The sequence below is a fragment of the Perca flavescens genome, chromosome 11 (assembly GCF_004354835.1).
Source record: "Perca flavescens isolate YP-PL-M2 chromosome 11, PFLA_1.0, whole genome shotgun sequence".
Taxonomy (NCBI): domain Eukaryota; kingdom Metazoa; phylum Chordata; class Actinopteri; order Perciformes; family Percidae; genus Perca; species Perca flavescens.
In genome coordinates this window covers 1,665,383-1,681,530 of record NC_041341.1, presented here as the reverse complement: position 1 = coordinate 1,681,530, position 16,148 = coordinate 1,665,383, and the positions used below count along the sequence as shown (strand labels likewise).

At 39.6% G+C, this 16,148-nt stretch overlaps 3 protein-coding genes across 3 annotated transcripts; 2 read left to right on the top strand and 1 right to left on the bottom strand.

Moving 5' to 3' along the window:
- Window positions 1-342: 342 nt before the first annotated feature.
- Window positions 343-1,278, bottom strand: LOC114564225 (olfactory receptor 10J4-like). Its single transcript, XM_028591468.1, has one exon. It carries the CDS (start codon window positions 1,276-1,278, stop codon window positions 343-345), a length of 936 nt encoding a protein of 311 aa, XP_028447269.1.
- A 3,593-nt stretch (window positions 1,279-4,871) lies between these two features.
- Window positions 4,872-8,956, top strand: LOC114564224 (olfactory receptor 2T27-like). Its single transcript, XM_028591467.1, has 3 exons — window positions 4,872-5,012; window positions 6,620-7,033; window positions 8,903-8,956. The coding sequence occupies exons 1-3, from the start codon at window positions 4,872-4,874 to the stop codon at window positions 8,954-8,956; spliced, it is 609 nt and encodes a 202-aa protein (XP_028447268.1).
- Window positions 8,957-14,489: 5,533 nt separating this feature from the next.
- Window positions 14,490-15,410, top strand: LOC114564223 (olfactory receptor 6N2-like). Its single transcript, XM_028591465.1, has one exon. The coding sequence runs from the start codon at window positions 14,490-14,492 to the stop codon at window positions 15,408-15,410; it is 921 nt and encodes a 306-aa protein (XP_028447266.1).
- The last annotated feature ends 738 nt before the right edge of the window (window positions 15,411-16,148 follow it).

Here is a 16,148-nt window from a genome sequence, read left to right as displayed (position 1 = left end):
AAATAGAGTTAAGGTTATTATGTATGTTGGTTATCAGTTTTGAGAAGTGTATTTTGTCTTGCATGTGTTATTGCCTTGTTGTAAACAGTGAGTTTTTTTCTGTTTTTTTTCTGGCATATCCTATTTGCCTCTCAGAGGATCAAATAACAGTTTGGAGCACTTGCTCTTGCTTTCAAGGATGTTTATTTAAAATGCTGACACGTTCACCTATTGTTGCTGGAGTAGTTCTGTGCATTATGTTAAAGAAACAAATCATCACATTAAATACCTTCCAAGGGTCACAGAAATACTATGTCACAACAAGAATTATTATTATACACAACACTGACTGTACATTTCCTATTAGTATTTAATATAATGGCCAATTTTGCAGTACAATACCATCAGGTGTTTATAGATGTCTTTCATTTTCAGACCATAAATGATTGGATTGAAGAGAGGATGATACAAAATAACTTGTAAAAACATTATTAAACGTACAGTTTTGGGGAAATCAGTTTCCAGTCGAGGAAGAAGTACATCATATCCACTCAAACAGGAAAAATTTATCAGAACCAACAGGTGGGGTAAACAGGTCTGTGCAGCTTTTCTCCTGACTTCTCTACTACTTCGATAGGTTATTATAAATACTCTGGTGTATGTAAAAAGTATGAAAAGTAAAGACAAAGGTGAATCACATACAAAACCGATCAAGCCATATATATTCAGCACTGCTGAACTCACACAGTGAAGTTTCTGAACTGTGCTGTTGCAAATTATTCCTTTCAAGATAAAGTTACACAGTTTTCTATTAGCACTCAGTAATATTACCACTGAAACCTGACAAGCAGGCAGAAGCCAAGCTAAAATCAGGAATATATTAACAGTTGTTTTACTCATGATAGTTGGATATTGCAGAGGTTTACATATAGACACATATCTGTCATAGGCCATGACTGACAACAGAAAGAATTCTGAAACACCTAGAGTGTAATATATAAACCACTGAAAGAGACAGGCTGAATAAGATATGATCTGTTTTTCAGATAAAAAGTCAATCAAAAGCTTTGGATAGATAGCAGTGCTGAAAAGAACAGAGTTGATTAACAAAGCTGCAATGAAAATGTACATAGGCTCATGGAGGGCTTTGTTAATCACTATGATGCCCAAAATAGTGGAATTACTGCAAATAATTAGAATATATGCTGTAAACATGATCACAAAATAAAGATATCTGTATTTCTGCAACTCCACATGCCCATCAAAAGTTATATATGTTACATTTAATTCATCATCCATTTATTTTGTCTAAAACGATTTGTTAATGAATAAAAAAGTCTTATATAATCCAAGAAGGTCTTTTTCAGTCATCGGTACCTGACATTAATACAATTGGAACCTGAACCTGCTTGACTTCTTGGAAAGTTTTTATCAGATTGTTTCAACCTCCATGGATCTCATTAAACCCTCCAGTGAAAAAAGCTGCTACCATGTAAACAACTTGATCAACCTCTGGAGGTCTGAATTCATAGATGTTGTTAAACTTTGATTGCTTAGGCTTTGTGAGTTTGTTATATTGTTTTTTGTACCTTCTAAAAAATTAAACACTAAATAAAACATATGAAAACAGACTGTTCAATGAAGAAGGGAATTTGGACCATTGTCAGAAGAAACGGGAAGACAGGAGCCTGAGATCTAAATTTCAGTAGCGAGGCTATAACAGAAGTACACATATGAATGATCAGGTGTATGAAGCACTTGAGAAAATAACAACATTTGAGACACTGGCCTCTTGACTCAATATAGTTTACCCAATATAAAACAAAATAATAAGTTGTGCACCCAAAAGCTCCAAAAAAAGGTCAAAATGTGGACCCCATGTCCATCCTACCACAACGGGAAGCGAGGAAGGGACTTCAGTTGGTATGGTCCCCAGTACAAGGTTTTGTAGCTGGGCTTGCCATCCAGTTGGTGTGAATGTCTTTACTCTTCAGCAGATGCTCTCCTTGGCATTGGACTTTGAATTTTCCATATTCAAAAACAAAATTGACCATTGAATGTTTTAAGACCTTACTCCACAGCACGGGTGATTCTAGGATCAGACCTTTAGGGATAAATGCAAAACATTGAACATATGAAAAAGTCCCTTTATGGACTACCAGAATCAAATGAAATGATAATGATGTGTAAACAAGAAATAAATAGAAAATCAAACTTTCCTTGACTGGGTTACAGGTGCATAGCATTGGCGACAGTGACACAGAATATTAAACATGTTACTTTGAACCTGTAATTGTTTGCCCTCTGTTTACTAACAGACAAGTTCACGAACTCTAACTTGAAATAATTTTTTTATTATTAGAATTTTTAGGGGGGCTGAGACGTATAATTTTTAATTATAATTTTTAGGGGGGCTGACATGAAATTTGAGCACCACTGCTCGACAGCGCTGTAGAGATAGGTGTGCCAACATGAGAATAGGTCCGGATCGGGACATATGAAGTTTAGATTAGTTTAATGTAAAAACAATTATACAATTGATGAAGAAATGCAGTTTAAGGCAGAAATACTTAAAAAACTACAATACTTTTTGTATTAAAACAAATTAAATTGCTTTGCTTGTAAATGTCTCCTCACACCCTTTTATTAAAGAAATAGACATAAATTTAAACATTTTCATTGTCCGCTTAAAATTCTTGTTCTTTGAGAAAGAAAGCTACCATCAAGCATGTACATTGTAAATGAAGTTTGTGTTGATGTTAAATTGAGCCTATACTTTCTGTCGTAATTACCAAACAAACATTTTATCTCTGTTGTAGATGTAGAGATAGATACTTTATTCATCCCGAGGGAATTTTTAAGCATCCAGTAGCTTAGACAACCATAAAACAACAAACACACATACACACATATATCTCACATAAATAATAATTACAAAAAATTACTCATAGAACTGTAAAGAGTTAACAATTTATGAAGTGATTACAAAGGCCTGTTATGGACTGACCATGTGATGCAATGACCATAATAATGTGCTATGGTGTGCAATGGTGGTAGTGCAAAAGTGAACAGTGCAGGGATTGAACAGTGCAATAGCTTATTATTAAATATGAATTATGACTATGAAAAGACAAGAATGTAAACATAATATAATTGTGAAATGCCATTGTTTGATTTGTATGAAGTCAAACAAGAATACAGGAACAATTAAGCATGCAAAACAAACATCAGAACAAGAATTTTATGTGCTGTGTGATATCAAGACAATTATTTCACAACTCCTCCATGCCTACTCCTCATGGTAGGCACGGTCATGGAGGTAACCCCGAAGAAACACATCTGGGGATGGAAAATTTAGCTCCAACAAAACTAAATGCACACGCAAATACAGTTTAATTTTGTCGCGATTTTCTATTTAAAGGGGCGATAGAATGATTATATAGGATATTTTACACCATTCCTTAAGGTCTCCTAATAGGGTATGTAACATTGGTTGGGCTTAAAATTGCCTGAATGCTATTTTATTAGGCCCTTAACTACCCTGTGAATATGGCTCTATTTGGAACAAGAGCGTTTCTTCCAAATATGGTATGCTCATGAATATTTAGAATGAGCTGCGCGCTGATTGGTTTGAGCAAACTACATAGAAACACATGGGAGACTCGACAGCAGGTCTCACTGCAAAGTTATACATTGTTTGTCGGGCTATTCCGTTATTAACTTCACTTCTGAGACTTTTTTAAACGAGAAATCAACTATATAAAGCTCAAATATGGGCCGTTTTACGAAAATTGATGGCCAATTGCAAATTTGGTAAGACTGTGTGTCGGAGTTCAGCGGCCGGTGCTGCCTGTGTTGCTGCCTTGCGCCCGGCCTGCCTTCCTTCACAGACCCCGGCCGGTGTGAGGTAGATGGAGCTCAGTCACGGCTGGCAGCCCACAGCACTCCATACCCGCGCAAAGTCACCTTTTTTTGGGCTAATGGACTACCATGTGTTGTTTTATTTGCACGTGTTGTCTTATTAGTGCGTGCTGTGGTTTATTTGCACGTGTTGTCTTATTAGTGCGTGCTGTGGTTTATTTGCACGTGTTGTCTTATTTGCACGTGCTGTCTTATTGTTGCTTGCTGTGGTTTATTTGCATGTGTTGTCTTATTTGCACGTGTTGTCTTATTGTTGCTTGCTGTGGTTTATTTGCATGTGTTGTCTTATTTGCACGTGTTGTCTTATTAGTGCGTGCTGTGGTTTATTTGCACGTGCTGTCTTATTAGTGCGTGCTGTGGTTTATTTGCACGTGTTGTCTTATTGTTGCTTGCTGTGGTTTATTTGCATGTGTTGTCTTATTTGCACGGGTTGTCTTATTGTTGCGTGCTGTGGCCTCTCAGGGCCACCGTAGAACAGGGTTTAAGAGTGCAATTCTTACTATGACAAGGTCATGTAATCTGAGCAAACAAAGTTTAACAACACGAGTTCAGGCCTCCAGAGTTTGATCAAGTTGTTTACATGTTAGGAGCTTTCCCTTTGGAGAGATTAATGAGATCCGTGGATGTTGATGCAGTATGATAAAAAACGCAAACAAGTCACAGATCCAATTCTGTGTTTGCCGGGCCAAACCAGTGTGTATCAAGGTCAGGTACTGATCCCTAAATAGGGCAATCTCAGGTTATGTGAAACTTCTACTAATTTAACTGTTTTATTCATTAATATTTAATTTCAGACAATGTTAATGGATAATGAATTAAATGTAACATATATAACTTTTGATGGGCATGTGCAGGTGCAGAAATACAGATATCTTTATTTTGTGATCATGTTTACAGCATATATTCTAATAATTTGCAGTAATTGCACTATTGTGGGCATCATAGTGATTAACAAAGCCCTCCATGAGCCTATGTACATTTTTATTGCAGCTTTGTTAATCAACTCTGTTCTTTACAGCACTGCTATCTATCCAAAGCTTTTGATTGACTTTTTATCTGAAAAACAGATCATATCTTATTCAGGCTGTCTCTTTCAGTGGTTTATATATTACACTCTAGCCATTTCGACTAATACGCCCTCTATGTTAGAGGCAGAGCTGGAGGATAACGGGGGATTGTCGTCGATTTCCCAGGCGGAAGTCACTGATGTAGTCAAACAACTACACAGTGGCAAAGCCCCGGGGATTGATGAGATCCGTCCAGAAATGCTCAAGGCTCTGGGTGTGGAGGGGCTGTCCTGGTTGACACGCCTCTTCAACATTGCGTGGAAGTCTGGGACGGTGCCAAAGGAGTGGCAGACTGGGGTGGTGGTTCCTCTTTTTAAAAAGGGGGACCAGAGGGTGTGTGCCAATTATAGGGGTATCACACTTCTCAGCCTCCCTGGTAAAGTCTACTCCAAGGTGCTGGAAAGGAGGGTTCGGCCGATAGTCGAACCTCGGGTTGAGGAGGAACAATGCGGATTCCGTCCTGGTCGTGGAACAACGGACCAGCTCTTCACTCGCAAGGATCCTGGAGGGAGCCTGGGAGTATGCCCAACCGGTCTACATGTGTTTTGTGGATTTGGAGAAGGCGTATGACCGGGTCCCCGGGAGATACTGTGGGAGGTGCTGCGGGAGTATGGGGTGAGGGGTCTCTACTCAGGGCCATCCAATCTCTGTATGACCAAAGTGAGAGCTGTGTCCGGGTTCTCGGTAGTAAGTCGGACTCGTTTCAGGTGAGGGTTGGCCTCCGCCAGGGCTGCGCTTTGTCACCAATCCTGTTTGTAATATTTATGGACAGGATATCGAGGCGTAGTCGGGGTGGGGAGGGGTTGCAGTTTGGTGGGCTGGGGATCTCATCGCTGCTCTTTGCAGATGATGTGGTCCTGATGGCATCATCGGCCTGCGACCTTCAGCACTCACTGGATCGGTTCGCAACCGAGTGTGAAGCGGTTGGGATGAGGATCAGCACCTCTAAATCGGAGGCCATGGTTCTCAGCAGGAAACCGATGGAATGCCTTCTCCAGGTAGGGAATGAGTCCTTACCCCAAGTGAAGGAGTTCAAGTACCTTGGGGTTTTGTTCGCGAGTGAGGGGACAATGGAGCGGGAGATTGGTCGGAGAATCGGGCGCAGCGGGTGCGGTATTGCATTCAATCTATCGCACCGCCAGACGAAAAGAGAGCTGAGCCAGAAGGCAAAGCTCTCGATCTACCGGTCAGTTTTTCGTTCCTACCCTCACCTATGGTCATGAAGGCTGGGTCATGACCGAAAGAACGAGATCCAGGGTACAAGCGGCCGAAATGGGTTTCCTCAGGAGGGTGGCTGGCGTCTCCCTTAGAGATAGGGTGAGAAGCTCAGTCATCCGTGAGGAGCTCGGAGTAGAGCCGCTGCTCCTTTGCGTCGAAAGGAGCCAGTTGAGGTGGTTCGGGCATCTGGTAAGGATGCCCCCTGGGCGCCTCCCTAGGGAGGTGTTCCAGGCACGTCCAGCTGGGAGGAGGCCTCGGGGAAGACCCAGGACTAGGTGGAGGGATTATATCTCCAACCTGGCCTGGGAACGCCGGGATCCCCAGTCGGAGCTGGTTAATGTTGCTCGGGAAAGGGAAGTTTGGGGTCCCCTGCTGGAGCTGCTCCCCCCGCGACCCGACACCGGATAAGCGGACGAAGATGGATGGATGGATGGACTCTAGCCATTTCAGAATTCTTCCTGTTGTCAGCAATGGCCTATGACAGATATGTGTCTATATGTAAACTTCTGCAATATCCAACTATCATGAAAAAGACAACTGTTTATGTTTTCCTAATTTTAGCTTGGACTCTACCTGCTTGTCAGTTTTCAGTGGGAATGTTAGTGAATGCAAATAAAAAGCTCTGTTACTTTATTTTAAAAGGGATCATTTGCAACAGCACAGTTCAGAAACTTCAATGTGTGAGTTCACCAGAGCTGAATATATATGGCTTGATTGTGTTTGTAATTGCTGTACCTCTCCCTGTACTCTTCATACTTTTTACATACACCAGGATACTTATAATAACCTATCGAAGTAGTAGAGAAGTCAGGAGAAAAGCTGCACAGACCTGTCTACCCCACCTGTTGGTTCTGATCAACTTTTCCTGTTTGAGTACATATGATGTACTTCTAGCTCGACTGGAAACAGATTTTTCCAAAACTGTTTATTTAATTATGTCTTTACAAATGATTTTGTATCATCCTCTTTTTAATCCGATCATATATGGACTAAAAATGAAAGACATTTTTAAACACCTGAAGAGATTGTTCAGTTGACACAAATTAAACTAAACTACAACATAATAATAGCTAAAAGATTCTTGGGAAGTATTTAAACATTGTTAGCGTCAACAAGGTGAAGTCAAATATTTTTTCAATGACATACAACACCTTATTTTTTATCTTATCATGTAATCACAAAATGCAAACTGAAGTTTATTTCTGTAGTAAATTTGAACGTTGTTACCATTGTTGACTTTTTTATCAGTACCGTATTTTCTATTTCTTCAGATAAAATTCCAAGATGTTTAAATTCAACAGCCCTGAATGCAAGAGCCTACCTAGAACATGAGTGCATATTATCGTGAGTTTTCTATTTAACTTGTTTTTAGTGTCTGATTTGGCAATATAAAGTACGTTAGGGTTTAGTAGTGTAATGTGTTTTTTTTTCATTGTAAAAAAAGAATAATTAAAAAAAGATTCCATATTATTTTTGCTGTGATATGTTTTATTTATTTGCACTATTTGCAGACTATACCTCGTGACAAACAAGAAAACCAGCACTGTGAGGTTTCTTAGTTGGGTAAATCATTTAACTGCAGAAGTGACCTTAGCATCTTTGAGCTTTACTGTTCTTCTTTCTCATACAATGTCTTACAAAACATGCAGTACAATGTCTTGTGGTCTACAGTGACATCAAGTGGTTTAACCCGTAACTCATTACACAATATACAGTATTTCCCCTCTTAGACCTCGGCTGTAGCCTAATGCCAACTTAAATGTCTTCCTTATAACCCTAACCCTTACATAGCATAAACAAACTAAATATCAATTTAACAGTTATAGCAGGCAACCTAATGTATATCATACGACTTTACTAACAGTAGCTTTTAATTTAAGCTGAATTAAGCAAACTATTTCACAAGCAAAAACAACATTCAAATTATCGTTCGCTTCCAGTCACGTTTTGAATGTCCTTGTATTTTTTCTCATTTCACAGTTTTTATTTCCTCTTCAATAGTTCCCCCCCAAAGGCCACGAGAAGGATTGTTGAACATAATCGGCAAGCCATGCAGGCTTCTTTCTGACCCTGATGGGTTTCAGAATGTCACCATTCATCAGTTGTGCAGGTCCTGGCTCAGATACTGGAAATGGACTTTCAATGGTTTCTGTCAGGAACCAAAGAGAGATGAGTAGCGTTCCATGTATGTCCATCTTCCAGCACATATGCACTTGCACCAGCTGTCAGTACCACCCTGGCAGGTCTATGGAACTTTGACAGACCTTTCTTGACGTGGAAGGGTTTCCGTACTCTTACCCTCTTTGATCCTTGGTACTTGTGCACCTCTCCTCACATCTCTGTAGGCTTTTGATGCGTTTTGTTTGGAGGCGCAGCTGCTTCTCCGGCAGCAGGGTACATTTGCTTGCTGGACAGATGTTCACCTTTGTGCACATTTTCCTGTTGAACATCAGTTCATATGGTGACACCCCTGTTGTACTGTGTGGAGTTGCATGGTAAGTGAGTAGGAAATCCTGTATGAATGGTTTCCATGATTTCCTCTCCTGCTCGGCAGTAAGAAGTGTCTCTATAAGAAAGTGGTTCCAGCGTTCAATGGCTCTGTTTGCTTGTGGATAACACAAAGACACTTTGCTGTCTGTAATGTCTCTCACTGCCAGAAATTCTGCAAACTCGCTTGTGTCCCATTATCTCTAATGACTTCTGTGGGGTTGCTGAAGTGGGCCAACACAGTATACAGGAAGGTGGTGACAGCCGTGGTTGTGATGGAGTAGGTAAAGGTCAAGCCAATCAGTGTAGTGTTAATTTTCTCATCTATTTTTCAGTTAGTCTTACTCTTAGTCTTGTGCCAAATGTCCATGTTAGATTTAGTCATATTTAGTCAGTCACACTTTTTTTTTTGTTAGTCTTGTCGTTTTAGTCTAGTTTTAGTCAAAAGAGAACTCAAGGTATCTTAGTCAAGTTTTAGTCTTTTTTTAAATAACAAATTATTTCTGAGATTATTTCTGATAAACATTTCAGTCAAATAGTATGATATAAAGTTGTATAAATATCAAGCTTCTTCCTTATTTCACCAGTAAATTCCTGTTAAATGACAAAAACAACCACTGAATGGGAAAAGGGTATATTACAATAACATTGAACGCAGCACGAGGCTGGTGAGGCGAGTTTGACCTGTCTATGCATCAGACAAAGGCAGCTGCAGACTGTCGTACGTCCCTCTGTTGGAATCCTGCTAAGTGAAATACTGAGAAACTTTTACACCGTTTAGCTGTCAGCATTTTAACCATGTGTACTCCAGCTGCTAGCTAACGGTAGGCTAACGTTACCTGCTGTCAGGTGTAGTTTTAACTAGCTAACGGTAGGCTAATGCTACCTGCTGCCAGGTATATTGTTAACTAGCGTCCCGTACAGCGATGTTTCGGTTGCCTCTAACGTCCGTTTAGGAGCATCAGAGAGAAGCACAGGCATTTAAGTGGCACCGAAATCCGCACTGCTATTCGGTCCGGTAGATAACGATCGTTAAGGAACTGGTCGGTGCCGTATTAGCACTGGGTCTCGGACCCAACCCTAGTAATAGCTGAATATTCTACCTCTTGATAGAAAAATAGACGATTGTAGACGAAAATGAAGAGAGATTTTATCTTTGTTTTTATTTTATGCAAAACATTTTAGTCTTGTCTTTTTTCATCAACATTAATGCATGTTAATTTAGTCTTAGTCAGCGTTTTTGGACATTAGCGCAGTTTCATCAACGTTTTGTCTTAGTCATGGAAAAAGAGGTCGTTGACGAACATATTTAGTCTCGTTTCATCAGACGAAATTAACACTAAATCAGTGTCACTGCATGTCGGCAGTCCCAGTTCGCTGACTCAAACAGTCCGACGATGTCAATTCCAACTTTCTACCATGGACTGTCTTGCAGTGGAACTAGCTGAAGTGGGTGATCATGCGTCTCAGCACTTTTATCATTCATCTGGCAGGTCACAAATGCACTAATGCTATCCTGCACCCACATGTCCATGCCGGCCCCCTGTATAAGTCTCGCAGCCTCTGTTTGGTGCGTACAACACCCTGGTGAGTTTCATGTGCCAGGTCCACGTGCTGTTTTCTCAGGGCCACAGGCACTAGCCGTCGGTGAGGACCCCTGTATATTCTCACATATTGGTCTGAGAGTTAATCTCTAGTAGCAAAGTAGGGATTGAGCATTGCAGGTAAAGACTTTGCTTTTTCCTTTGTGCTCTGATGGCAGTAAGCTCTGGTTCTGAATGGACGTTTTGGTCTCACCTTCACCACGTGCACTGCAGCATGAGGCTCCGAAGCTAGTCTGTGCATGCCTGATGGCTGCTTCCACGTGACATGCCCGCATTGCATTGTGGGGCATCGGCTTGTTGTCCGAGGAGTCAGTCTCCTCATGCCCACGCAAGGCCAACTCAAAAGCCCCACAAAACTTCACACAATCGATAATTTTGGATAAAATGTGCCTGTTTTTATCCACCTCCTCATTATGTTTCCTCACCGCAATCCTGTGGCCGTCATCCAGCTCCATAGCAATGTTTACCCTTCCTAATGTGGCTAGCTTTACAGAGTTATCCATGTGTGCCCTGGTGTTCTCATGTTTCTTTACCTTCTCTGACAGGTGCTTCATATCCTTCACTTCGGTAACTGTCCATGCTGGATCTATCCCCGTCGTTTTAAAAAGCAAGCACGGAAAGCAAAATAAAGCATTAGCATGAGTGCATCCAGCTAGCCAAGCCTTCCTGGTGTACCAGCTACGGGAGATTCCGCGTATATACTGCTTTCCTTTCTCGCTAGCCTGCTGTCGGATTGAGAGGTCAGTTGATCTGGGCCCAGCTCTTTCACCCGAACTTTCTCCGACAAAGTTCTCCTCTCAAACGGATCTTGGAGGAGAGATTTCACCGAGTTAGGGTTGGGTCTTGGAGTATCGTTCGCGCTCGCCATTGTCGTCTAGTAAAAATGGCGTCCATAGAGCCCGGTCCTTATTTTATCAGAAGCGAGCTTGGGGCGATAAAATAATCGCCCTTCTTGGATTCGATTTAAGAACGCTGATTGGCTAAAATTTTTGTCATACATTCATATCTTAAATTAGCAATTGGCTGAACTGCTACATAGACCCGCCTCCTAGGGGTGCTTTCTCTATCGCCCCATAGCTGACAAGGTGTCCAGACAGGCAGAGGAAAGGTTGCGAATATGATTTTCTATCGTATTTTATACATATTACTGGGTGCATTCCATATTTCAAACACACAAATATTGACATACTGATGTTTTTTTTATCATCATTATTATTATTATTATTATTATTTTTTTTTTTTTTATTTAAAAACACTTTTTTTGTGGCTAAAGGGGGGGGGTGGCGCCCTAGCGCCCTCTATTGGCCAGCCGCCACTGCTTAAGACATGCTTATCCAAACAACTTACATTTGACACTGCGCTTCCTCGGGTTCTGAATAAATGTTAGTTTACAGTATATGCACCATTTGCTAAAAACTAGTTATTTGGGACCAGCTATTTCCGAGAACAAATTAATTATTTCCAAAACTTACATTGCTGATGCTTGTAATGTTTGAGTTTACGACACTAGAACATCTCCAGTCTCTCTTTCTTCATTTGTTCTTGAATGTACTCTAATGAGCGTCAGTGTGAGCTGTACCCAGACTGCTGTTAGAGTAACTGACCCAGATGGAGCCCATGCCATTGCTAATATGTGGCCTCATTTTCGTACCAAGTTCTGATTGCCAATTTGTTGAGTCAGTGGAGTCATCACTGTCATTACATGCTTTATGTGGGTCAGAGAGAACTGGAAGATATGGGTGACAACTTGGCCACATGCCAGTTCCTTTCTGGGATAGTTTATGCTGGTAGCTGCATCTGTGGTTCAGACTGAGTCTGAGCATATCTGAGTCTTCTTAAAGGAACATGCCGACTTATTGGGACTTTAGCTTATTCACCGTAACCCCCAGAGTTAGATAAGTCCATACATACCCTTCTCATCTCCGTGCGTGCTGTAACGCTGTTTCACGGCTCCAGCATTAGCTTAGCCTAGCACAGATCCTGCAGGTGAATGGTTCCAGTAATCCTACTGCTCCAAATTGTGACAAAAGTGACAAAATAACACCAACATGTTCCTATTTACAAGTTGTGATATGTAGAGTCACAGCGTGTACACAAAACAACGTAACATGAGACACAGCCATCTTCTAACAGTAAACAAACCGGGAACTATATTCTCAGACAGGCTTGCTGTGAGCATATCACTCCGCCAAAGTACTCTTGAGAATATAGTTCCCGGTTTGTTTAGGCATTGAAGGTGGCTGTGTCTCATGTTACGTTGTTTTTTGTACACGCTGTGACTCTACAAATCACAACATGTAAATAGGAACATGTTGGTGTTATTTTGTCACTTATTCGGAGCAGTAAGATTACTGGAACCATTCACCTGCATGTTCTGTGCTGGCCTGATGCCGCTGGAGCCGTCAGACAGCCTTACAGCATGCACGGAGATGAGAAGGGTATGTATCGACTTGTCTAACTCTGGGGGTTACGGTGAATAATCTAAATTCCCAATAAGTCGGCGTGTTCCTTTAAGAAGTCCTAGCTGACTTCTGTTTGCCCACATCAGAACCGCAGTAAGCAACAGTTGAGATTGCTCTAATCGGGTAATCATCTAAAAAGGTCAGAATTTGTGTAACACAGAAAAACACATTAGGCAATGGGAAATTCACCACAAAACCAAAACTATAATTGTGCAAGCAAATACAATCTATTATTTGTTGTCCTTCCAAGGAGGTTATGTTTTCTGCTTGGTTTCTCTGTTTGTTTTGTTTATGTGTTTGTCAGCAAAATTACTTATAAAACTACTGACCAGATTTTCATGGAACTATAACAATTTAACTAGTTAGCCATGGTGTTCCACAGGGCTCTGTGCTTAGACCAATTCCATTCAACTTATATATGCTTCCTCTTGGAAAATTATTAGGAAACGCTCTACAAACATTCACTGTTATGCAGATAATACCCAATTATATCTATAATGCAAACCAGAAAAAACTGTTAGTTAATCATTATGGACATAAAAATCTGGATGGCCTACAATTTCCTCATTATCTGAACATACAGCTACTCTGAATGACGTTGCCCTGGCCTCCACTAATCGCACTATCCCAATTTTAAAATGATTGGGCAAAGGTGCGGCCGAAACGTTGCATTTTGGCCGCATTTGATGGCCGATGCAGGCAGTGTGTATGATGTCTAATGCTCTTAAGACTCCAGATCCAAAACGCCTGCTTGACAAATTTTAAACCCTCTACTGACCTAAAAGACTCATAATAGTCAGGCACCATCATATCTTTGAGAGCTCATAGTACACAATAGCCGGACTAGAATACTGCACTTCCAGAATGCAAAGTTGGTTTTGGTTCCTACAATCTCCAAAAGTAGAATGGGAGCTAGAGTCATCTGCTACCAGGCTCCTCTCCTGTGAAACAAGCTCCCAGTTCTAAAGAGAATGTCATCATGTTTTTTATCATCCTAGAAACATTTCAAAAATACGATCCTCGATAACTTTTAAAGACGCTGAGACTATTTTACTTGCTTTAGCTCATGCCTGGATTATTGCAACAGTCTTTTTACTTGTTTGAAACAAAAATCTGTAAATCAACTCCAGAATGAGCAGGCTTTTAACCAGAACCAAGATGTGATCACCTGTCTTAGCGTCTCTACACTGGCTGCCAGTATGTTTTAGAATAGATTCTATTCTAAATTCTATTCAGAATAGAAACCATATATAAGGTCAATATAATTGATGATAAACTTTAGAATTCATGGAGGATCAATTATTAACATGAACAAACTGAGATCATAAACACACCAAAGTCGGATTAACATCTTCCAAACTCAGGAAATGGGACCAATAGATGAGCATGTGCAAGCACTGTTGGCCTTGCCTTGCATTGCTCTTTGTCATTCTTAATGTGACAGAGTCACATAACCGGCACAAACAAAATTTAACAACATCTGAGTTCAGGCCTCCAGAGTTTCATCAAGTTGTTTACAAGTTAGCAGCTTTTTCTTTGGAGAGATTAATGAGATCCATGGAGGTTGCTGCAGTATGATAAAAACTTCCCACTGACTCAGACGGATCACAAATCCAATTTCTGTGTTTGCCGGACCACACCATTGGGTATCTATTTCAGGAGCTGATGACTTCCTAAGACAAACTCAGGTTATATAAGACTTCTAGTGATATACCTGTTTTATTTATTCAATTTTATTTTAGACAATGTTAATGGATAATGAATTAAATGTAACATATATAACTTTTGATGGGCATGTGGAAGTGCAGAAATACAGATATCTTTATTTTGTGATCATGTTTACAGCATATATTCTAATTATTTGCAGTAATTCCACTATTGTGTGCATCATAGTGATTCACAAAGCCCTCCATGAGCCTATGTACATTTTTATTGCAGCTTTGTTAATCAACTCTGTTCTTTACAGCACTGCTATCTATCCAAAGCTTTTGATTGACTTTTTATCAGAAAAACAGATCATATCTTATTCAGCCTGTCTCTTTCAGTGGTTTGTATATTACACTCTAGGGGGTTCAGAATTCTTCCTGTTGTCAGTCATGGCCTATGACAGATATGTGTCTATATGTAAACCTCTGCAATATCCAACTATCATGAGAAAAACAACTGTTAATATTCTCCTGATTTTTGCTTGGATTCTGCCTGCTTGTCAGTTTTCAGTGGGACCGTTTCTAATTGCAAATAAGAAGCTCTGTTACTTTATTTTAAAAGGGATAATTTGCAACAGCACAATTCAGAAACTTCACTGTATTAGATCAACAGTCCAGAATATATATGGCTTGATTGTATTTGTAATTAGTGTACCTCTCCCTTTACTCTTCATACTTTTTACATACACCAGAATATTTATAATAACCTATCAAAGTAGTAGAGAAGTCAGGAGAAAAGCTGCACAGACCTGTTTACCCCACCTGTTGGTTCTAATCAACTTTTCCTGTTTTATGTCATATGATGTACTTCTAGCTCGACTGGAAACTGATTTCCCTAAAACTGTACATTTAATAATGTCTTTACAACTAGTAATTTATCATCCTCTCTTTAATCCAATTATGTATGGACTCAAAATGAAAGAAATTTATAAACTCCTCAAGAGATTGTTCTTCAAAGTGGTCTGATGTCTTTACAAATTATTGTGTACTCTTTGTTTTAATTTTCTCATATGGACTGAAAATGAAAGAAATTTATAAACACGTGAAGAGATTAAGTCAAGACACATTAAACTAATATACTGTTTAAACTGTGTACATTAATTACAACTTCATAATGCAAACATTCTTGGCAGGTATTTAATTTAAGCATTTGTTTCTAATAGACTCAACATAATAAAAAGCGTTAGCTCCATCAGAATGATGTACAATTTTTTTCCACTGATCTTTAAAAAATCCAACACATTGTTTAATCTGTCTATCATGATGTAATCACAAAATGCATACCAAATTTTCAAGTTTGTTTCCATAGAAAAATATAATTTTGTTGTCAGCACTGACATTTGAATTAGTACTATTTTATCTCTGTCTTCTGATAACATTCCAAGACATTTAAATCAACAACACAAGTGTGCATACCTGTGAGTTTTCTCTTTATTTATTTTTTAATCTAATTTGTAATAAATTGTATGTAAATGATTAATATTGTAAACAATAATAATAATTTCATTGTGGAAAAAAAAAGAAACCATATTATTGTTGCTTTCATATTCTGTGTTTATGTTTATTAGCACGATTTGAAGACTTTAGCTCATGACAAACAAGAAAACCAGCACTGTGAAAAACTTAACTTATTTTGGATTTTTTGAACTGTTTATATTCTTAAAATTTCTAATATTATTGTCATTCCCTATCCAAAGCTACTGT